The sequence below is a fragment of the Vulpes lagopus genome, chromosome 1 (assembly GCF_018345385.1).
Source record: "Vulpes lagopus strain Blue_001 chromosome 1, ASM1834538v1, whole genome shotgun sequence".
NCBI classification, from domain to species: domain Eukaryota; kingdom Metazoa; phylum Chordata; class Mammalia; order Carnivora; family Canidae; genus Vulpes; species Vulpes lagopus.
Genome location: NC_054824.1, coordinates 131286556 through 131310798, shown reverse-complemented (window position 1 = coordinate 131310798; position 24243 = coordinate 131286556). Strand labels below are relative to the sequence as shown.

General features: G+C 40.7%; 1 protein-coding gene across 4 annotated transcripts in view; it reads right to left on the bottom strand.

The window, feature by feature from the left end:
- MAPRE2 (microtubule associated protein RP/EB family member 2) overlaps nt 1-24243 on the bottom strand; it is a 155810-nt gene that overhangs the window by 86824 nt on the left and 44743 nt on the right. The window contains exon 1 of one of the 4 annotated variants that reach the window (XM_041745948.1): nt 4479-4756. The exons of the other annotated variants lie outside the window; for them this stretch is intronic. Coding sequence (XP_041601882.1) covers nt 4479-4597 — 119 coding nt within the window. The 5' untranslated portion in view covers nt 4598-4756. Of the gene's footprint in view, nt 1-4478; nt 4757-24243 lie in introns of those variants that run through there. 4 annotated transcript variants of the gene reach the window in all.

Genomic DNA, 24243 nt, shown 5'->3' with positions numbered 1-24243 from the left:
CCAAGCTAAATATTCACAACAAGGTAAATCTGATACAAAAGGAGTTGTTTATACACCTAACTTTGCTAGAACTCAAGGTCCTCACAGGGCATCTAGCACAGACCTTGGCGAGAGTAGACCCTCAAAAATTTGTCAAATTCTCTAAACCAAATAGAATATTTATATCAGCCCTAATATTTCCCCCTCCATTAACCTAAGGGGTTACTCATTGCAGCTTCAAGAGGTCCCTATCAATATAGAAATGCTAGGGCATATGGAAATCAACCTCCTAAATTCAGGGGACCATCTCAAGCCACTGTTGCGCTAACACTGAAAAAGATACTACCAGTGACGATGATCCCTGCAAGCGGGGTGAGCGTCCTGTAACACAAGTTCTGATGAAGAAGTTAAAAATTAGGCACCTAATAAGCATCAAGTAATCCTTTGATTTTTACAAATATAAAGAAAAATTAGGACAAAACTCACTATTTTCAGAAACTTCCTATGACAGCAGCAAACTTAGGCAACATGAATGTGTACAGAACAGACAAGTGAAGCTAGACTTGCTGTGTCTCCAACTTTGCTGGATCCAAGGAGCAAGGATCTGAAATCCTATCTTCTTATCAAAGTAAGTCAGGCTACAACAGCCTATATTAAATGGGACAGGCTTTCACAACTGTCTTTTACACATACACAGTATTTCTTTTTGTTTTTCTTAAAAGTTCATTTTTCAAAACTGGCAAAATTGGGTGGGAGAGCCAATGCTTTAGGCTTAAATTTTAGTTTTGCCTTTCTTTACAGTCCATGTCCTGGGGCCAAGCTGATTTTGTTTTTTGGTTTTTGTTTTTGTTTTTGGTACTCAGAAACCTATGCTACTGTAGTTGCATGTTCAAAGACCCATGTGGAAACAGTCCCCTGGACTTATACATTTGTTCTTAAAAGCCTGGAGTATGCAAACCAAAATGCAGTGGGCAGAGGGCCAGTTAATAAATCTCATTTCCTACTAGCATCTGCATGAAACAGAGCTATAGGGAGTAGCCTCTCCAGGGAGAGCCAGAGCACGACTCTCATGCTCTGTGAATTAAACAGTGTCACCTCAAATGGCCCACACCACATTTATTTTTTAAGCAGCTCTTAAAATATATGGATTTCTAGTGCTCATAAATGCAATGAGGAAGCTAAGTCCAAGAAGGCGATCTCACAGTAGTGTACATGAACGTTAGAAAAATCCACACAGCTCTGCTCAGCCATTTACGCACTGGCTCCTTTCGACTGAAATTACTACTGGAGGGATAATTTCCTAAGGAAAGTTGCTCTTCTTTTTTTTTTTTAATTTTTTTTTAAATTTATTTATGATAGTCACAGAGAGAGAGAGGCAGAGACACAGGCAGAGGGAGAAGCAGGCTCCACGCACCGGGAGCCCCATGTGGGACTCGATCCTGGGTCTCCAGGATCGCGCCCTGGGCCAAAGGCAGGCGCCAAACCGCTGCGCCACCCAGGGATCCCAGGGAAGTTGCTCTTCTAATCAAAGTACACATGGGTTTCAGTAACGGTGTGCCTGCCACCCTCTCCAGTCCGGGCTGTAAAAATGGCCTCAGTTTTCACAGAGATACCTGGAGTAAGATATCTGGGTCATGAACCATATTTGACCCTTATCTATAAACAACCAAGTGCAAATGTCATGACAATAAGGTCTTTGGCTGGGAAGAGCAGCTACTGGATGGTACTGGATGGAACAGTGCTGTTCTCTAGGTGTCCTCTCCTCTTCTCACCTGTACTACCTCTTGTCCTGGAGCTCCTGGAAGCATCCCCTCTTTTAGCAGTAACAGCATTCTTCTTGTATTTATGTAGATTTTTTTAAGAATGTCTTTGTTTTAAATGTTTGAAGTTAACCTCAGTGATTTTGTAAGAATGCAAGGAGATAATCTTACCTTAAGCAGCAACTGTAGAAAATAGGGCCAAAGATAAAGGACCTGCTGGCCCCTACAACTCAGCAAAGGAATAAGGAAGAGAATTTCCTCTGATCATCCCCGGGCTCTGGGCTGACCCAGGCCCTCCAGGGGACTCAAACAGAACTCTTTAAGCACATGTCATTTTTGAGGGTTATAATGAACTCACCCCCAAAGTAAAAATTTGGTTAAATCTATTTAGGCTTGCACAGTACCTTCCAAATTTCCTCTGCAATTAAATGGCAATATTATTCCGGCCTCGGGATGCCAAAATAATTATGGAACGCTTCCTGGATAGAAAAATGTCTCACATTTTTCCTTCCCCTGTGCCCCTCCAAAAAAATAGGTCTTAGTTATACTATACTGGCCATCCCACTCTGAAAGAAAAGCAGACCAAAGAAAACACAGGGTATGTCTGTCTCAGCGTACATCCTTTGTATGACACAATACGAATACAACTTTGGAGGATTCCTTCTTCATTTAACCTATGACACCTCTCACTATGGTGTCCAGTAATCCTATTATATAAAATACAAATGCAATAATGCTCTTACTGACTTAAGAATTTGTCCAGTCAGATATTTTCTTTAAACTCAGTTTTGTTTTTCATTTAATTTCAGGTTCCGTTAAAGGGACTCAGAAAACAAACTGGAAGTAATTTAGGAAATGAAAATAACTTAGACTGAATTGAAAAGGTAACTACGATTTTACTTTGAAGCAATATTTTATCGCCAAAAGGTAGCATTTAACCTTTCCACCAAGTCATTTTCCACTGCCATTTCAAGTTGTTCATATGACTAATAAAACCCAACCAGGCAACTTCCTTTGGCCTATGTGGTAAAATTCGAACTCCATCTTAAAAGCAACTGCTGTTTACATGGTAGAGACTATATCACTGAAGAAATGAGGGCTTCAAATGTATTACCTATATGAACAGTTGAAACAAGTGAGGTTTAAAAGCAACTCGGGGTTTGGGTTTTTGTTTTTAAATTCTATTTTAGGCTTTGGAATGTTCACAGAGAAAGGTGGATGAGTAAGAGAGAGAAGGGACCCAATGTTCCAATCACAAGGATCTCCAAAAGGAGAGTCCCAGACGCTGTGGACCAATTTTGGTTTATATTAAGAGAATAACAAGCACCCGGACTCTGTAAGGATGCCATGTCAACATATTAGCTAGAACCATAAGGCATGAGACCTCATGGGCACAGCCAAAATTAACTCCAAGTATTTATATAACTGCCAGAGATGACAGGGCAAAGGTTGCTTATAAATTTTTCTTTTTGAATCAGCAAAGAGGGTTTCTTTGGTCAAAGAGAGAGAGAGGAAGTGGGGTACTTTGGATCCTATTTTATAAATATGTCGTATTTACACACACTGGATTTTCTACCCATAATACCATGTGAACGTTTAGATGAAGGCATTAAAAAAAAGAAAAGAGTTATTTCCTGTTGCTCACTAGCTGAGAGGATGCGCTTTAGAGGTAGGTGTGCTCTGCCTCGAAGCAAAAGCATTGTTAGTGGTTATCAAGGTAACATTTAAAAATAACTACCCCGCACAAAAGAACTTCAGAGGAAATATGAGGGAAGCGATCAGTCTCCCTTCAAGTCTGGCCTTGGGCTGCATCAGACCCTAGCTGCATTCTCCATTACATTGTTATCCTTATCAAACAATGCAAACAATTTTAATGAGCTTATCTACTAGAACATATTGCCAGATATGCTAATGTAAAAATGATGCCAACCGTAGGGACCGACTCATTAATCAAAAAGCTCACAACACAATGACCAGGATCGGTCCCATCCTCAAATCAGACGTCGGCAAAATAGCAGGAATCACCTTCCTACCGTTTAAAGAAGGGCGGGCTCCCCCACCCATGCGGAGGCTATAAAACTCCTAAGAATATGCTTCACGGCACCCGGTTTCCCCCGGGTCCACTGCAGTCCAGTTTCTTTCTAATAAACCACCGGTTCGATGGGAGAAAATTTTGGTGAATGCCTGACACCGTGACCTCTGCTGTCAATCCCTGCACCAATCAGCGAGCAGAATTCTTACAAAGCTCCATCAATCTGGCGGTTTAACATCACAGACTGCAGCTTCATCTAGAGGATTCCATCTTTCCTGCACACACACACACCGGGGCGAGCGCAAACATTTTTCTCGCCATCCTCCTGTAGTCCCTGCCTTGAGGCACAGCCTGCCCACTGGTTCCTTTAAAATGTGAAGGAAAGGACGAAAGGAAGTGCTACAGCCTGCCTGTCTCCCTCGGGGGGGGGGGGGGGGCTGCTTGCATTTTTATCAGCGTGGAGGGAAGGCGATGCAGGGAGACCCCTCGCAGGCGGCAAATCTATTCACAAAACGCTCTCCGTCTGCATTCGTGAAGCCTCCACGCTCCACCAACATGACACATGCAAACCGACAGCAGAGGATCCCCAGCGCGCCGGCGAACGCGCGTCTGCAGCCCGCTGCGGGCGCAGGGTCCGCTCCATTATATAACGGGCCGGATTTCCGCGCGCCCCCGCCCGGCGCCGCGCCCGGTGCCAGCCCCATTACCTGTAGGAACGCTCCCCGCGCACTGTGTGCTTCCGGAAGGGGATGATGGTCCCGTTATCCTGGATGATGTCGTTGTTGTTCTCGCCATTTGGGGACAGCGTTTGGGTCGGACCAGGCATTGGCGCACTCCCGAGGAAGGGAACAAACCGCGGTGGGCTGGCTGGGGAGGAAGGTGGCTGCGTCTCGTCTTCCCGCTCGCCTGCTCCTCGCGCAGACCGTGCCTGCCTGCCGCCCGCTCGCTGGCTCCCTTCTCGGCGCTCGCCTCCCGCCCCGCCCTCCTGCGTCCCGCCCTCCCGGCTGCTGACGTCAGAGCGCCGGCAGCAGCCCCGGGTCACGTGGCCCGGCCCGTCTCCATAGCAACCCGCTAACTCATCACCTCGCCTCAATTCGCACAGGGCCGAGGCGTGACCGTGCCAGCGGCTGCAGGCAGGCACCCGGGCAGGCCTACATCTGGCATGTAAAACCCCAGGCCACCCCCAGCCCCCCTCACACACTCGCCTCGTCTGAAAACCAGCTCTTCCTCTAACCATTTCCTTTCCGACCCGTGCTCCAACTGCAGCTGTGTACACAAAAGACCGATTCAGGCAGAGGGGTGTGGGAGACCCTTTAACTCCTTCAATTCCAAGTTCTTAGAGCATTCGAATTAAACTCGGTCTGGTTGCAAAAAAAAAAAAAATTATATATATATATATATATGAAAGATCTGGTTGGCCTGATCCAGAAAATGTACCAGAATAAGGCGGCTCAGATTTCCAGCTTCCTCCCCACCCCACCCCCCATTCTCTTTAACAGCAGCAACCTCCTCCCCAAAGAAGCCCCAAACCTGAAAACCTAAGAAGAAGCTGTGTTTCCTTCTAATCAATGTAGCCTTTACTTTAATAAGGTGAAGATTAAAGATTGCAAATGAAGAGATTTTCTGCACAAAAGAATCCTCAAAGAGGGTTTAAAAAAACAGCCACCGTTTTAGATCATGATGGTTACCCGAGACTCCCCAGTTGAAATTCTTCAACTGCCTCTTGATACAGATTATTAACTCCTTGTCATTTATTTTATTCTCATTTGAATTAAACAAGTCAGCACTCAATTTAGTATTTGGAAGCTCTCAACATTCTAGCTGGTCTATATCATTGCAGTGCAGTTTTCAAACACATTGGCAGTGAGACAAGTACTATTAGTATCATCCCTATTTTAAAATGAGTAAACTAGTGAGATTAAGTAACTTGCTCAAGGTCACAGAATTAGGAAGTGGTGAACTGGAACATCGAAATGACATGCTTTTCTCAATGTGATTGGATGGTACTGATCTATATTTAATGGGGGCTCATAAATATAGATCAAGGTAAGAATCAAGTACTTTATGTACACTCTCAACATGACCACTGTGAAAAAAGCTGTGAACAGAATTGCTAGTACTAGGCAAAGTCGATGGATTAGATTATAAACTCTCAACAAACCCCAGATGCATCCACTGCTTTCCTCCAGAGAAGAGAGACTTAAAAGGATACTCTGCTTATCAAAAGCGGTCTCTGACCTTTTGTGAGATAAGAAGGGAAGAAATGGGGGGGGGGGTAATAAAGGATAGCATTACTATATGCAGCAGAAAGTACAAGGCTATGTGATTCACCCATTCACATCACTGTATGGTTTATCAGCTTTATCATTTTGTGCTATAAAAGTTAAAAAACAAAAAACAAAAAAAAACCCTTGTCATTCCTGACAATTCTCCAGCCTATCTCCCTGGTAATGAGTTATTTCTGGCATCGAGCTTCTAGAATTAGAATCAAATAGTTCACAACCCAGATGGTAATGATAATCTCAAGCAAGGGGAGATTTTTCCTATTTCATATTCTTCTTTTGGGCTAGGTTTTAATAATTTTATTTTTCTATTTTTCCAGTGAACTCACAGTGGACAAGTTGATATTTGTTTTAATCCATATCTCAGCTTACATGAGATTTTCCCCCCCTCATGCAGTCAGGATCCACTTCTGACCTAAGACTGGCAAAATACACAGATAAATATATCTAAGTAAAAGATACACTGCAGATTGAAGAGGCTTGAGAGAGTAGACATCACTAGGAAGATCAAGAGTTCCTCTTACTATTTCTGTTATCTGCCCCGTGGTTGTCGATTTCCTTACTAATTTGTTCCCTTTCACAAAAGCTTCCCCTTTCTTTGGTGATAGTCTGAAGGTGAAAAGCGTAGTCTACAAATCAAGTATTTAGTGTTTTTAGAGTACATCCTCTCATTTTGGATTCTTTAGTACAGCTTACTTCTTCATGATCCCATATTTAAGTAATACAGTGTTATCATGAGGACTACATTTGTCAGAATTTGATTGTATAGTTCATTGGCTATATCAACTTATTTTGTGGAGATAATACTCCACGGTTCTACGCTGCTCATGAAGGAGAGGACTATGGCCAAGAATTTGGCTTGAGGGGAGGAGTTAGTGAGTCAGGTGAAAGAGGTACCTAAGAGTCCTTGTAAATCTCCCTTTAAGACTGCTGTGAGCCATGTTACTCTCAAGGGTCCCAGAGAGCTCCAGAGACCTGTGATTACCCTCTAAGACATTGGGTAACCGAGGTAATAATTTGAAAATACTAAGCAGATGTGTTTTCATTCCTTTCCCCATAAATCAAGTAGGCTGGCAGCCATTCTCCTGTTTAGCCCTAGGGAAAAGGAGAGGGCAGATTCCACTTTGGGAAGGAGGATGCAGGATATGGGAATGTGCAAAAAAGGCAGGAAGAGGGAGGAAGGAGTCTACCCCTTCCAAATCCGATTGAGCGTAGAAAGGAAGAGATGAAAGGAAGCAAAAGCAGGTCCCCAAAGGGAGATGATAGAAAGGCTTGGCTTTGTTCTTAGCCTTAGAGACTAACTTTGACCTCCTTTCCCACTTGAAAATCCGAGAAAAATCACCTCATGCAGTACCCCCCCCCCCCCGCCCCATACCTCCCTCCTCAAGCAAGATAGGTCCCAGTACAATAAAGACTAAAAGCGGTGGCTTGGTATGGCTAGGTAGAAGGGTTAGGGACAGGGAAGGTTATCTAAAAGATTGCACAGGGCCACCTGGGTGGCTCAGTGGTGGAGTATCTGCTTTTTCCTCAGGGCTTGATGCCGGGGTCCTCGGATCGAGTCCCGCATGGGGCTCCCTGTAGGGAGCCTGCTTCTCCCTCTGCCTGTGTCTCTGCCTCTCTCTGTCTTTCGTGAATAAATAAAATCTTTAAAAATAAATAAATAAATGATTGAACAATCACCCAAGAGTTGGAGCTATTCAAAGACAGTCGAAATTGCAAAAGGCTCTAACTCTATCTATAAATTGGCAAGTTTAAAACTATTTGTGTCCCCACCTCTCAGTAGGGTGAGGACAGTCACACAGATTATAGAAAAAATAACCATGCTAAAGCATCTATGAATATTTGATTGTGGAATAAGATTTTTGTCTTATGTACATAGGCAATTCTAAAATAAAATATATGCAGACCATACATCTCCAACTATCCCATGGAGAAATGGCTCCTCTCATCAAACATCATGATTAAAATTGGGGTTCTGGAGTCAGGCAGACCAGGGTCACCTGCTTAGTTTCACTACATGCTGGCTGTGTGACCTGAGCAAGTTACTTTACATCTTTAAGATTTGGTTTCTTCACTTTCCTCACCTAGAAAGTAGGTGTAATAATACTGGTTTCATAGGTTGCTATGGAGATTACATTACAGAATATATTTAAGGCAGTTAACACGGTATTTGGCATATGATAAACGCTCTTTAGTGTTAAATGTTATTTTAAAACAACATGTAAGGTGTCTCTTGTGTATTAGAAGCTGGTACAACAAGAAGAGAAGTCCCAGGCTCTGTCCTCAAGGAACTCATGGGGTTGTGAGCAAGATAAAAACGCCAGCAATTATGATACATCATAATGCTGTAATAATGGTACCATACAGGATGATATAGGTCCACGGAAGAGGAGCGCCTACTTCAGAAAGGAAATTAGGAAGTAAGACTGCAATGTTCCCCCAAGGAACTATCACCTAATCCTGATGAGTAATAATTATAACCTTTTTTTGTCACTTCCTATGTGCAAGATAGAATATAAAATCCTTTAGGGTAGCTCCGACTGTTTTGTTCACTGCTCCCTCTGCAACTCCTAGAATGGAGCCTGGCAGCCAGTGGGCATGAAACGAGTACAAAACTCTTTTAGTTATTCAACAAATTCTTAATTTGATTCTCACAAAAACCCTACTGACAAAATTGAGGCCAAAAGAATAGCAATTTTCCCAGTATTGGATATCAGGTTTTCTTGGCCCCAAAGTTCATATGCTCATCCATTAGGCTGTGTTGCATTTAAAGTGGAAACAGTAGTATAGTGGAAGATAAAGGATTTCTCAAGCAGATATACTTGGGTAGGTAGGAAAGGATGTGAGGTCTCTGGGAAACAGCAGTTTGTTGAGTATAGACCAAGAGCACATAATGGCAGGAGATAAGGCAAGGACCAGGCACAGAACAGTGCTGTGGCCCAGCTAAGAAGCTTGACCTTAGGGGGATCTCTGGGTGGCTCAGCGGTTTGGCGTCTGCCTTCGGCCCAGGGCATGATCCTGGAGTCCTGGGATTGAGTCCCACATTGGGCTCCCTGCATGGAGCCTGCTTCTCCTTCTGCCTGTGTCTCTGCCTCTCTCTCTCTCTCTCTCTCTCTCTCTCTCTCTCTCTCTGTGTGTGTGTCTCTCATGAATAAATAAATTTTTTTTTTAAAGAAAGAAGAAGCTTGACCTTAATTCTGAAGGTGTTTTAGAACTATGAAGTGCATTATGGAGAGAAATTAATGGTGAAATTTGCATATTACAAAGGTCTGGTGTTGGTAGTAGTGGGGAGAATATATCAGAGAAGACTAAAATGAATCAGTGATGAAGGCCTAAACGAAAACACTGGACAAGGAGCTGTAGAAGAAAGCACAGATCTGAGCTCTGCAGAGGGCTTAAAAGTTAGGATTTTTTGACTAATTGGATGTGCGCATCATCATTGATGGAGGTTATGGGTGGGTAGTGAAGGAGAAAGACCTTTCATATGAATCCCAAGATTATGGCTTGAGTGACCAAGTGGATAATGGTATCATCTATCATGCTAGGAAATACAGATTGAATTGCCCTTCTGGAAGAAAAGTTCTCAATGTGTTTGGACATAGAAAAATACTTCTAGTAATTCTAGGACATCTCAGTGGTGAGAATGAGTGGTTATTGGGCTTTACATATAGCAGGTGTTCATTAAATATTTGTTGACTAAGGGAATGTATGGGCCCTTGAATTTATTTGGTATGTTTGACTTGGAGATACATAGGATTTGGAGGAAATTATCTCATAGGTGATAATTGAAGCTGTGGGTGTTGGTACCCTCAAAGAGAAAGAGAAGGCTTGGTAAGGAACTCTTGAGAAGCCCAGTGATACAAGACAAGCCTTCAAAGACAGACTGAGAAGGGGGTGCCTGGGTGTCTCAGTAGGTTGAGTGTCTGCTTTTGGCTTGGGTCCTGATCTCAGGGTTCTAGGATCAAGCCTGTGTGGGCTCCCTGCTAGGTGCCAAGTCTGCTCCTTCCCCCTGCTCGTGCTCTCCTTTTCAAATAATAAATAAATAAAATCTTAAAAAAAAAAAAAGACTGGGGAAGATTTTTGCCTGCTGGGACAAATCAAAGAGGGAGTGGTTTTGCTCTGCCCAAGGGAGAAACAAGTTTCAGAGAGAGGTCTCTTGGGCTACACGTCACAAAGTTTGAATAATGTAAGGGCAGAGGAGGGTTTCCTGGATTTTGTGAGGTACTCTCAAAGATATTTTTAAGAGGCTGGATTTCAGATCAGACCCCATCAATGATTTCTGAAGAAAATAAATATTCTAGTAGGGAGAACTGTAATCCTCTGCAAAATCACCAATATTCTGACTAATCCAAGACCTTCAAGGAAGGAGATATTAAATCATGGTTCATACATACTATCAGCAACTAATTAGAATCAATAAGTATTTGCACTAAAAAAGTTCCCAGCAATATTAGAGGGGCCAATATGTTCATAAATGAGCACCTGTTAGGCACCAGATGAACTGACCCTTCTTCTGACCTCCCATTTTAGTGGGGTCATGACCCTCCCTCCAATGGTAAAACAAATATTTAAAATGGATGTTTGGAGAACAGGATTACTAAGGCAGACCCAGAAGACACAGAACCAGGAGAGCAACAAGCAAAAATAAATAAATAAATAAATAAATAAATAAATAAATAAATAAATAAATAAAAAGGAAACAATCAGATATCTCAACACACAGTCCACTCAAGTGGAACTGGGCAGATTTTAATATTCAGAGTTCCTAGGCTATCACACAATCATATTTCTCTTGAGACTTCAGCCAGTGAGTACCACCAAAGTCCTTGTCTCTCTACTGCTCCAGCATGTGAAGTTCATCTAGAACAGGGATTTTGTATTATCTTGGATTTGAGAAATCCAAAAGACAATAGCAGAGAAGATATGAAATCATTAGCCAGGAATGGATGTTAATCCTGATTCCATCCCCAAAGCCCCTACTCATCACAAATGCCTTTCCAGGTGAAAACGTGTTCACTGAAGCTGATAATCGCTGCTGTCAAAGGCATTCACAGCTGTCACACCACTTTAGATGGGGGCTTCCTTAGATTGTTATCACCTCCTATTGCAGACAGGGTTCCACTTAGCAGTCACATTGCTTCCCTGGGACTAGTAATTTCTCCCATGTGTATGTCTAGGACATTTTCCAGTAGAGAATGGCAGGGACAGGTTATCAATCAATGGTTTAAAATATGCTCCATATCCAAAATGATAGCAGCAAAATAAATATACAATTGGCCAGCCAGGGGTGCTGGCCCTGAAATTGCATTGGTGGCATAGAAATGTATTTGGGATTGGCTCTTGTTCACTACTTTTAACTCCAAGGCATAGCAGATTTTATTAGTTCCTTCTTCAGATCTGATGAGAATTTTATGATATGTAGATACCTCCTGGTTTTTAATAATACCATTTTACTTAAAATTGGTGGATTTCCTCCACATGAAGCCAACCTAAAAGGTGTGCTCATCCATGATTGACTTTTGAAATTGCTTGTTCTTGGAGATTACTTTTCAGCCATATTTTTATAGCTATGCTGATATGCTCATGCAGAATTTTGCAAGCATCCTCCCTACCTACTAGTAAAATAGCAAGGTTTTCATAATATCAAGACACAGAACATGCAACTGCCTAGGCTGCCTCTGTGTGCTGGAACTTTCTAATTTGCCTTTCCTTGGATTTTCTCAAGCTTGGACTTAATTTTATGGAATAATTCATAGAACATGATGAGAATGCAATTTAAAAACACACAGGGCATTATGATTTCTATAATCATTCAATCAAATCTTTGCAATGTGAGGTTTCAGTCTATTAAATAAAAATGTGATTTTGAATTATACCAGCTGGCTGAATTTAAGAGCCTTAAATATGTTTTCCATAAAAATACAATGTCATAAATGTTAATTGAAGAATGTATTAAGTATTACAGAAATATAGAAAATAAAGCAACCATGCCTGGGGAAGCAGGAGAAAAACCTTACCAAGGCAGTGATATTTCTATCAGGGCTCATTCAACAAATATTTATAGGGCACCTAATGTGCCAGGAACAATTCTAAGCATTGGAAATACAGAAATTAACAAAATAGACAAGATTCTCTGCCCTCATGGAACTTACACTCAAGTGAATGTTTATGTCATGTGGGAGAAGAGAGGACTTAAGAAAGGTACAGAGGGACCAGACCATACAGGGCTCTGAATGGCCATTGTAAAGGTTTGACTTAAAACTAAAGTCAGAAACCATTTATTTGTAGGAGTGGTAGCAGCATCTGCTGACAGAGATGTGGAATTTTAACAATAACAACAGCAACACCTAATATTTATTCAATACTTTTTAATGGGCCAAATGTGATGCCTTAATCAAGTAGGTATTTTAGTTTTCAGAAACTTAAAAGGAGCGGTTTTAAATCTCCCTTGTCTGAGGAGGTAACCAGTTAAAAATAACTTAGCCTGATCACCAGCCAGGAAGTGGCAAAGCTGGGCAGGAACATACCTGCCAGGTGTCAAAGTCATCATTCTTATTCACTGACAACAACCTGCCTTCCATAAAGCCTGGTAAAACCTGAGCATAAGAATGCAGAATCTAAGGTTGGGGAATAGCAGGGATGAGACATCAGATGGATGTAGAAGCAAGAGAATGTAGATTGCTGCCCTAAAGGCAATTAATTCAGTCTAGGGAACAAGGAGGTAAAGCCAGAAAAAGACGTGAAGGCAGGGGCACCAGGAAAGGATGGGAAGCTGTACAAAAAAGCACTATCGTAGGATTAAGGGATTGGAAGGAGTGGAAAGATAGGAATTTAAACTTATGGTTAAGGAAAAGATGGAGGAGGGCAAGGAGGAAGAGATACCAGGCCTTGGGGTTGGCAGTATATATGATTAATAGGAAAAAATAATTTTCTTACCCTTATTGATAATAATTAACCTTTTTCCCCCTGAATAAGCCTCAACCATTTTTGCCCATTTCTTTGATATCTTCCGGAGGGGAGAGAATACCACAGGCTTTTTTTTTTTTTTTTTTTTTTGTACTTATTTTCAAAGTTAAATCTGCTTTCATCTTCACTATGCCAAAATTGTTGTAGTTCAACCATTCCAGCTATAGACTTGCCTATTTGAGGGCTTTTACGGATATGTATCTGAGCCCAAGTTCAGGAAATTCCTTTATTTCCTTCTCCTATTTTATTTCCATGTTTAAATTAAGCACATCTTGGTGAACTGACTGAGTAGGACAACGGAAAAAGACAAAGGGCATCTTGGGCTCAACAGGGTGGCAAGAGAAATGTAGAGACTGTAGGTAGCATTAACAAATATTCTTCCCCAAAAAAACCAAAAAACAAACAAACACCCCCCCCCCCCCCCCAAAATCTTCCAGAAGGCTCAGAAGCTTTCAAGACAGTATTTCCTTAGGGCTCCCAAAAGTCATCTAACTCGTTTGGTTTTATTTCTGACTTTGATATTAAAAAGTTCAGACTGGGTGATGGGACTCATTAATATAAATGTGAAGCCAGGGGGCAGGGTTACACAGGTGGTGAAGATCCAGTAGTTCTAACAGGTACCAGTGGCCTTCAGAGTTTCAGAACTGCCCAGAAGTCAGGCCACCAATGGCAACAAGGGACACTGGGAGGGTGGGGCTGCTGGGGCTTCTCTGTCAAGTCTGGTGTACATGGCAGCAGGGTTGTGGCTCACTGATGTCTCCTCTACAGCGTGTCAAGGGAACATGAGGCCAGCAGCTGGGAAGCAGTGTGAGTAATGAAAGAGAAATTCCCCAATTTCTGACCTCATCCAAATAAAATTTTTAAGAAGAAAATTAAAGAAGCTTAGTTCATTAAAAAAAAATGTAACTAAGTTTCTATCAGAAATATTTTAATTAGGGATCGCTGGGTGGCTCAACGGTTTAGTGCCTGCCTTCAGCCCAGGGTGTGATCCTGGAGTCCCGGGATCGAGTCCCACATCAGGCTCAATGCATGGAACCTGCTTCTCCCTTTGCCTGTGTCTCTGTCTCTGTCTCTCTCTGTGTCTCTCATGAATAAATAAATAAAATCTTTTTTTAAAAAAATTAATTAGAGCTTATATTTTGTTTAATCAAGACCTTATAAGGCCAAGTACCTTCATGTCCTCAATACACAATCACTGAACATCTACAGAACATGAAGGGTCCAACTACAGAGTATAGCACGTGAAAACAAAGGGTCACCTTCAGCTAGCTTCCATTTAATTTCTATATGAAGTTATCAGATTCTTAGGAAATACAAAAGAATCTTAGTCTCAACAACATATGGAAAGCCACAATGAGTTAATAGTCAGCTGATAGAATTACAATCAAGGGATTAGCTCTCCTACACTGCCTGACTCTCATACTCTCCCTTAAACCCCTAATTCCAGTCTTTAGAGAGGATCTTATCAGCCTTCAAGGATGCAAGGACAGGATCATTATAAACCAGAAGCAATGGTACGTCTAGTGATTTTTTATTATTCTTGTCTTTCCATCTTTCTGGGAACTATTCCTTCAAGCCTTGTGATTCTAGTAGAGTTTGCCAATTATAATATTCCACCTTCCTGGCTCTAAGGATTGGTTCTGAGTTAGGCCTATGATCAAGGTATTTAGAATATCTCTCTAGCATTAAAAACAAAAAAGCTGTAGTGTGTGTGTCTGTGTATGTGTGTGTGCACTTGCCTATGTGCTTGGCAGGGTGGGGGTGGGTATGCAGAGATAATACCCTTCTTATTAAGATAGCACTTTAGAATTGAGAAAATACAGTATAAATTGTGGGGGAGAAATAAAAGGCATCCAAATCAGAAAGAAAGAAAGAAAACTGTCACTATTTGCAGATGACATGATGTTACATAGAAAAACCCCCAAAGACTCCACGAAAAACTTGTTAGAATAAGTGAATTTAGTAAAGTTGCAGAGTACAAAATTAATATACAGAAGCCAGTTGCATTTCTATATACTAATCAACTATCAGAAAGAGAAATTAACAATCTCATTCACGATGGCATCACAATGAATAAAATATCTAGAGGTAAATTTAACTAAGGAGGTAAAAGACCTATACACTGAAAATTGTAAGGCACCAAAAAAAGAAATTGAAGACACAAATGGGTATTCCTTGCTCATGGATAATATTGTTAAAATGTTCATACTATCTAAAGCAGTCTACAGATGTAATGAAATTCCTATCAAAGTTCGAATGGCATTTTTCAAAAAAGTAAAAAAAACTATACTAATGTTTATATGAAATAACAGAAGACCCAGAAGAAACCAAGAAATCATAAGGATAAATCTGGAGGCATCACACTTCCTGCAGTTATATATAAGTATAAAAAGGGTACTAATCAAAACAGTGTGGTACTTGCACAAAAACAGACACATAGACAAATGGAATGAATAGAGAGCCCAGAAATAAACCTATACATATAGGAATTTTTTTTAAAGATTCATTTTTTTTTTTAATTTTAGAGAGTGTGCATAGAGGAGGGGGGAGGGGCAGAGAAGCAGATAGAAAGAATCTTAGACTCCTGGCCTAGGTAGGACAGAGCCCCATATGGGGCTTCTCCCACAACGCCAAAATCATGACCCCAGCCAAAATCAAGACTAGACCACTCAACTGACTGAGCCACCCAGGTACCCCTGTAGGATTAATTTATGACAAATAAGGCAAGAATATACAATGGGGTAAGGACAGTTTCTTTAATAAATGGTGCTGAGAAAACTGGACAGCTACATACATTAGAATGAAACTGGACCCTTACCTTACACCATACAGAAAAATGAATAGATCACAGACTTAAACATAAGACATAAAACCTTAAAATTCCTAAAAGGAAACAGCGTTTAAGCTCCTTGATATCAGTCTGGCAATTATTTGTTGGATTTGACACCAAAGCAAAGGCAACAAAAGCAAAAAACAAATAAGTGGGACTATATCAAACTAAAAACTTCCCGTACAGCAAAGGAAACCATCAACAAAATGAAAAGGCAACCCATAAATAGGAGAAAATGTTTGTAAGTCATATTTAATAAGGGGTTAATAATAAAAAAATCTAAAGAACTCACATAACTAAATAGCAAAAAAAACCAAAAACATTTAAAAAATGGAGAGGAATTAAAAAGACATTTTTCCAAAGATGACATACAAATAGCCAATATGTACTGGAAAGGTGCTCAGTATCACTAATTATGAAGGAAATGCGAATCAAAACCACAACAAGGTATTACCTCACACCTGTGAGAATGGCTGGTATCAAAAAGACAAGAATGAAATAAGTGTTGGAGGGGACGTGGAGCAAAAGGAATCCTTGTCCACTGTTGGTGAGAATGTAAATTGGTACAGCCACTCTGGAAAACAATAAGGAGTTTTCTCAACATGTGAAGAATAGAAGTACCCTATACTCCAGCAATTCCACGTCTGGGTTGTTTATGGGAAGAAAATGAAAACACTAACTGAATAAATATCTACACCCCTATATTCATAGCAGCATTGTTCATCATTGTTCATAGCTAAGACATGGAAGCAACCTAAATGTCCAGAGGCAGGTGAATGGATAAAGAAAACATGATACATTCTACCCCCCAAAGTGGAATGTTATTCAGCCAAAAATAATTGAACTATATGGCCATTTGGAACAATGTGGATGGACCTTGAGGGCATTATGTAAAGTGAAGTAAGTCAGGGACACCTGGGTGGCTCAGTGGTCGAGCATCTGCCTTAGGCTTAGGGTGTGATCCCAGGGCCTTAGGATAGAGGCCTGCATCAGGCTCCTCACAGGGAGCCTGCTTCTTCCTCTGCCTATACTTCTCTCTCTCTGTGTCTCTCATGAATAAATAAATAAAATCTTAAAAAAAAAGAGAAAGACAAATACCATATGATCTTATGTGTATGTTGAATCTAAAGAAACCAATCAACCCCAAATCAGAGATACAGAAAGCAGTGGGAGATAGATAAAATGGGTGAAGGGAGTCCAAAGGTACAAACTTCCACTTACAAAACAAGTCCTGAGGATGTAATATACAACATGATGATGATAGTAATATTGTATTGTACATCTGAAAGTTGAGGGAGAGCTCAAAATTCTCATTTAAAAGAAAATAAAGGGGATCCCTGGATGGCTCAGCGGTTTGAGCGCTTGCCTTCGGCCCAGGGCATGATCCTGGAGTCTCGGGATCAAGTCCCATATCGGGCTCCCTGCATGGTGCCTGCTTCTCCCTCTGCCTGTGTCTCTGCTTCTCTGTCTCTCTGTGTCTCTCATGAATAAAATCTTAAAAAAAAAAAATAAAAACAAACCACTTGTAACTGTGGTGATAAATATGAACTAGACTTACTGTGATCATTTCCAACATACATAAACAACAAATCATTAGCTGTATACCTGAAACTAGTACAATGTTATATGTCAAACATGCCTCAATTTTGAAACAGAAAATATAGTATAAATTGTATACTTACTATATTTTTAAGGAGTAGAAATAGAAAGAGGTCATAGTTTGGATTATTAGATTCAAATTTGGAAAAAAAGAAGATTCAAATTTGAATCCAAATGCTGGTCCTTAAAAGTTGAGTCAACTTGGCAAATTACTTCTCTTAGCCTCAGCTTCTTCCTCCATAAAATGGGGTATATGAAGATTCACAAGGCAATACTCTGAGATACAAAGCTTGTTCTTGCTTTAACAACTGAGGCCATAATTGGTTACCTTTTTCCCTTCAGAGGTTTTATCGATTTCTCCTCCCCTTGAATCTAGGCAGGCCCTGTGGCAGCTTTGAGGAATAGATTTTTTTTGAGCAATAGATTTTATTGTTATAAGTGTTATACCAACTAGTTCCTAGCCTAGACTTTATGATGACTAGCAGCTTTTGCCTTTGTCTCTTGGAAACCAGCTGCCCTGTAAGAAGTTCAACTATCCTCTATCACCATGCTATGGGAAGTATGAGCCATGGGGAGAGGCCGCAGAGGAAGAGATCATGGGGAGGAGGGAAGGAGGAGTGATAAGGAGAGGCAGTGAACCCAGAGAGTTCAAACGCCCATGACTGAAGAAGCATCCTCCGGCCCCAGCCACCACAGCTAATCATGATCCACTATGTGGCTCAGAGATAAATTGCAGAACCAAGACCTTCCTGAATTCCTGATCCACACAATCATGAGCTATAACAAAGTGGTAGTTTTATGTGTATGAGTTTGGGGATCGTCGGTTATGCAGTAATATAGATAATACCAACACTCTTTTGGTTCCCTATTGCTGTGTAAGGAATCACTTCAAAACTTAGTGGGTAAAAACAGCAATCGTGTTATTATTTTTTATTTTGAGGCTGACTAGACATACAAGGTGGTTGTCACTTATGATCTCTCATGCAGTTGTAATTGAAAGGATGGGTGACTACTGAAATCACCTTAATGACTTCCTCAGCCTCACTAACTGGTGGTCGACATTGCCTTTTGGGCCCCTCAGCTGGGGCTCTGGTGGAACACCCATACACACATCTCCACATTGCTTGGGCACCCTCCCAGCATGGCAGGTTGATTCCAAGCATGACTGTCCCTAAAGAACATGCAGAAGAGCATGGGATTTCAGAATCTACTCTTGGAAGTCCCAAAGCATAACTTCTTTAATACTTTGCTTGTCAAAGTAACCCAGATTCAAGAAGGAATATTGACTCCATCAGAACCATAAATGGGAGGAATGTCAATATCACACTCTAAGAGAACCATGTGGGAAAGGAGCTACTGGGGCAGCCATCCATGAAAAATACATTGCGCCACACTCACCCTGTTCCAACTCCTTAACTCCCCATCTCCTCCACAGGGTTAATAAAGAATTTGAGAGAAGAAAAAAATAATCAGTGCTCAAGTATTGAGTTTCAAAATAGACTTTAAAGCCCACGGGATGGATAGTAACCTGAAGAAAAATTTGTGAGCTTCCAAAGTCTGATTTTCAAGTATCAAAGGCTTAAGATCCTTGAAGGATTCAGAACTTAAAGTGAACACTCTAAATCACAAGAGTGCATTACTAGTTAGAGGCTTTTGAGGTGAGTGTCCTTGAGAAGGGAACCTGTCCTCTCTCCTAGTCCCAGTCATGCCTCAAGTCAACTTGGGGATTTGCAAGTAGAGGGAACTGGTCCTTTGCTTTGTGTCTGGAGCCCTCAGGAATGGCAAAGCCCCACAGAGCTTTCCAACTCACCACAACACAGAACAAGATGGGACAGAGGCCAGTGAATGGCTTAGCAGGATACGGAATTTTCGGCAAAGAGACCAATATTCCTGGGCAGGGAGAACACACCTGACCCCACGTGGTCGTGACAGAAATATAGTGACAGACAACACCAGCAGAAAATAGACATTATCTGCTGACAGAGCAGGTTTCCCTGAGGGAAAGTTGCCATGACTGCAACTCGAAAAATCAGATCTCCATTCAGGTTTCCAGAAGCACCTTGTAAAAATGTGGTGTGGTGTCTATAGTCATCACCGCTTCCCTCACTTACTGAATAAGCAGACCAGAAGCAGAAATTAGGCTGGCGCCATTGCTTGGGATGATGCACAGGGCATTTAATGAGGAAGCTTCTCCCCACCCTCTTGTCATCTCTCCTGCTTGAACTGGGCCCATATTCAGCACTCAATTTTGACTCCTCAGAATCTTTGCCCCACCCCACCTCCGCCCTGTCTGATCCTGTCACCATATCTGTTCATTTCACTGAATTTCATGTGACACAAGACACATAGTTCCCCTCTTTTCTCCTGCCACTCGTCACCCCCTACTGCACACCTACTACTTCATGCCTAGATTATGAGACTCTTGAGAAGTTTGCTTGCTTCCTTACTCTTATTCCTCAAGGCTTCAGAACTATCACCGCAAGAGCTATCTTTTATCCCTTCTTTTTTTAAAGGTCTTCACTGGTTTCCTGTTGCTTTCAGGATAAACATTCAAAGTTTTACTGTGGCTACTGAAGGGCCCTAACCCTTCAGTAAGGGTTAGACCCTAATCTAAGTACCTTGAGATTAGGACCCTAATCTAAGTACCTTGAGAAACCTACCATCCCTCACCATATAGAAGAAGGGTGGGATTTAATTTGCTAGTTCTGCCTCCTGGTATTTTCATGAGAAAAGACTTCCCCGGTAATAAGCAAAGAGCCTGTAATATTTCTATTTTGAATCCTTCACCTGAGCTCTTATAGAGATAGATTCTTCCCTCTGATTATTGTAGCCTAGGTTCAGTGGCACTGCCAGACCTCTCAGCTACTATTTCAAAATAACTTCAGCTTGCCTCATGGTAAAGTGAGGAAGAGGACAGCAACTCAGGTCACATGAATTATGATGTAAATGTAACAGGATCTGAGTTGTCCTCTCTTTAGAGTCCCTGTCCATCCAGAACATTCAGGACGAGGAGAGAAAGCCAGGAACATTCATCCACCATCTCAGCTTCACAACTGCCCTGACTACATCCAATTACATCTGAGAGTCGGAATCCCTGTTTTCAGCAAATTAAAATATCAGCTTAAAAATTCATTGGCAATTCTTGCTTGGAAGAAACAAGGAAGCCTGGTGTTGCTATTTCCTAGGTTCAAAGTTTTGCAGAGAGAATGAGTTTCGAGGCTGGACGGCAAGTCCAAAAAAGTTTCTCTGGCTGGTCACTTACATTTGGACACAACCTGCTCAACAGCAGCCTCACATTCTGCACACAAAAGCCTCGACTCAGTAAAGGAAATCATCCCACGAGTGCTCTCCTCCCACATTCGCATTACTTGAGAAGAGTTCCTGAAGTTTGGACGTAGCACTGTGGAGCTGAGCCAATAAACTTCACAGCAGTTATGAAACAGCTGCAAATCCATGCTTAGGTCATGCCTTGTACCAATACTATATAAAGGACACATTCACATGGAGAAAAGCAATGTGGCTTTACTAGTGCTGGTCAAGGTGAGCAGCTTGATTTCACTAAGGTGACTGAAGAACCCCTTTGTGGGGGTTGTTTCCTAATGAGGCGATTCTAGGATGTATTGTTAACCTGGATTACTTTTCATATTTTATTTTCTCCAATCTGCCTCCCTCCAAGCAAATAATAATAATAATAATAATTAAAAACCCCAAAACCAAAAACAGAAGTTTATGTCCCTCTTCTAAATCTATCCATTAACCATTCACAACATGGAAGGCAAGAACCCAACCACAAACCAAAACAAAGGCAATCTGTCTAACCTTTCAGAACTTTTTCACTTGGATTTTAGCTGGCGCAACACAAAGCAAGGGGAGATGGGTGGCAAGGGGAGATGTTGCCATCTACAGTATTGCATTTACTGAAAAGATCTTTTTCTGATTCCCCTTGACTATCAGTCAGGCAAATGTGAGAGCCAAGTTTTCTGTGTGATTTTATACATAATTATCAGTCTCTGTAAAATGGGAAATGGAAGCTCAGTGAACTTTTGGATTCTGTTCCAAAGATCTTTGTAAATTTTATTAATCTTGAGATTGTTTACATTTGCTAAAGAAAAGCAAGTTATATGGTTTTAAGAATTGAAGTAGATTTGTGTAAAATGCGTTGTTCTACTGCAGTCTGAGAAAGGTGGCGTTTTAGTCGAAAGGCCTTTAGCAAATAATTGCAACAGATAATTCATGAGTGAGGGATGATGTCAGGCTGTGAATGAGGAGGACCAGAAGGAGAGTTGATAGTTTACAAAAGGGTTCTATTCTTCCCAGCTTCAACTTAGGTATTTTATTTTATTTTTTAAAGATTTTATTTATCTGTTCATTAGAGACACAGAGAGAGAGAGGTAGAGACACAGGCAGAGGGAGAAGCAGGCTCCATGCAGGGAGCCCAATGCAGGACTCTATCCCAGGACTCCAGGATCGTGCCCTGGGCTGAAGGCGGGGCTAAACCACTGAGCCACCTGGGCTGCCCACAACTGAGGTATTTTAAAGACTTGTAGTAAATAGGATAAATAAGATCAAGCCCAGGAAGTTGCTAAAATCCCAGCTCATGGTAGCAGAGCAGGATTAGAAGCTCACTGAAAACTTCAATATTTAGTGCTCTGGAGCTTTGAGTGCCTCTAATGTAGTAAAACCTGGGCTCTTTCCTGCAGCCATAGATCAAATCATTGTAAGATTGGATAGAATCAGTATACACGGTTAACCTGAAGCATCAACTCTTTGTTGACCTGAAAGTTTTGACCAAAACAAGTGCTACTTAGCTTATTCTTTCCTGTGGTCCACGGTGGTTCTTTAGTGATATATTTGACACTTATGATTAAATTAAAAAATCTGGATTATCACATTATAACAAATATATGACCACATGACAAATATCACTTAATAAAATGGCCACATTTTCATTTCTTGACCAGCCTAGAGAAATGCTACTGGATAAAAAAAAAAATAGCAAGGCATCAGCAAGTTTAAAAGTATATTATCCTGGGTATCATTTTGTCCATTTGTTTGATTTAGATTACCCTCGTCAGGAATCTGAAAATATTATACATCTTTACTTTATTCCCTTTTTTAAAAAAACCATCTTATTCCATTATTTACCAAATGACCAAATCCTACCCATGCTTCTCCAATTGCCTCTCAATTTTTTGTTTCCATAATCATGTCACCTGAGCTACAGGCAAATGTGAAAGCTTCCGAGAGTCCATCTGTGCTCTCCTTTCAATCCTCTTAACATAGGGGAGTATTTGTAATTTGTGGAATATGCAGAAGAATGAGGGCATACAGAATGTCTAATATTAAAAGCAAACATCTCTTACTACTTTCCCTTACCCCTAGTCCCATTTTAAATAATCTTTTTGAAGTACTTCTGTTTTTAATTCTCCTGGGGTTACAATTGTAGCTCTAAAAATTCAGGTATGTTCTATTCTTAATTTATCAACACAGTATTTTCTACTATGAAAGAAATTCAACACTTCTATTGCTTCTTGCCTCTCAATTATTGTTAATATTTTGAATTATTCCAGCGGTCACTGTTAGGACTTTAAGGAACATTCTTAAAATCCCATTTCTTGACTCATTCCAAGGAGCATGACCTATCAACTCTCTATTTTATGTCTCTTTGCAAACTTTTCTGCTTTTAATTTTCATGCTTTACCATTAGGTCTCCTTTATCCTTAATATCTATATTATGTTCTATGACTGTATTTAAGGCTTCCTTGTTTTGACTGTAGATTGCTTCCAAACTTGAAGTCCAGCAAATAGAATTTATTAGGTCATTTTTTCTTCTCTTCAACATTAAGTGGTATTACCTTTCATAGAGAAAGAAATATAATCTCATTACATCTTGCAATCAGAAGAATATTCTAATAAACCAAAGTCAAATGGATTATCTTTCCACAGGCCATTAATTGCTCAAAAGCATGCCTCATTTTAAGATTATAGTTGAGTCTTACCATATCTATGTATTTGACCTATCTGTATCTACATAGTTTTTCCTAGAGACTTTTTTTTCTGACAGAAGAAACCTATAACCATCATTGTATGATAAATAATATTCAGATTTGAACTCTAAATTTATAGTAGAATCTGACTCTGCTGTAAGACTTCCTCATAGAACCCACTAATGTAGGCCAATTGCTTTGATATTATTGCTGGCATCTTGAGGTTTCTTATAATTGGACTCTGTCAGTAGTCTCTTCATTTTTCGATGTCATATTATCTTTTATCTTTTTCTCTATGTTTCTAGACTATATCTTCAAGCTGCTTGAGAAGAGGGGTAAAGTTTTCAAGTCTTCAGGTCAGAAAATGTCTATTTGCTCTCATACTTTTTTGATACTTGGGTTGAGTACAGAATTATAGTTCCAAAATCCATTCCCTCAGAGCTTTGACAGCCTGGTTCTATGTCTTCTAGCTTCCAACTATGTATCAAAGTTATTCCATTCAGGTGATTGCTTGTGTTGGTAATCTTCTCATTGTCTGACTTTCCACCCCAGGAGCTCTAAGACATCCTGTATCTTGAAATTTCACCAAGATGGGTATAGGGTTGGCTTCTTTTAATCTGCATCTTTAGGCCTTTCTGATTTGTTTTTTTTTTTTTTTCCTCTAGAGATTCAAACTATGTTGGAACTGCTAGATCATCCTTTCAGATCTCTCAATATTTTTCACCTTTTGTTTTGTACTCTGGAATACTCTGTCAACATTCAAAGTCTTTCCCTTGATTTTTAGTTTGCAAGAACTCGTGTTCCCTAA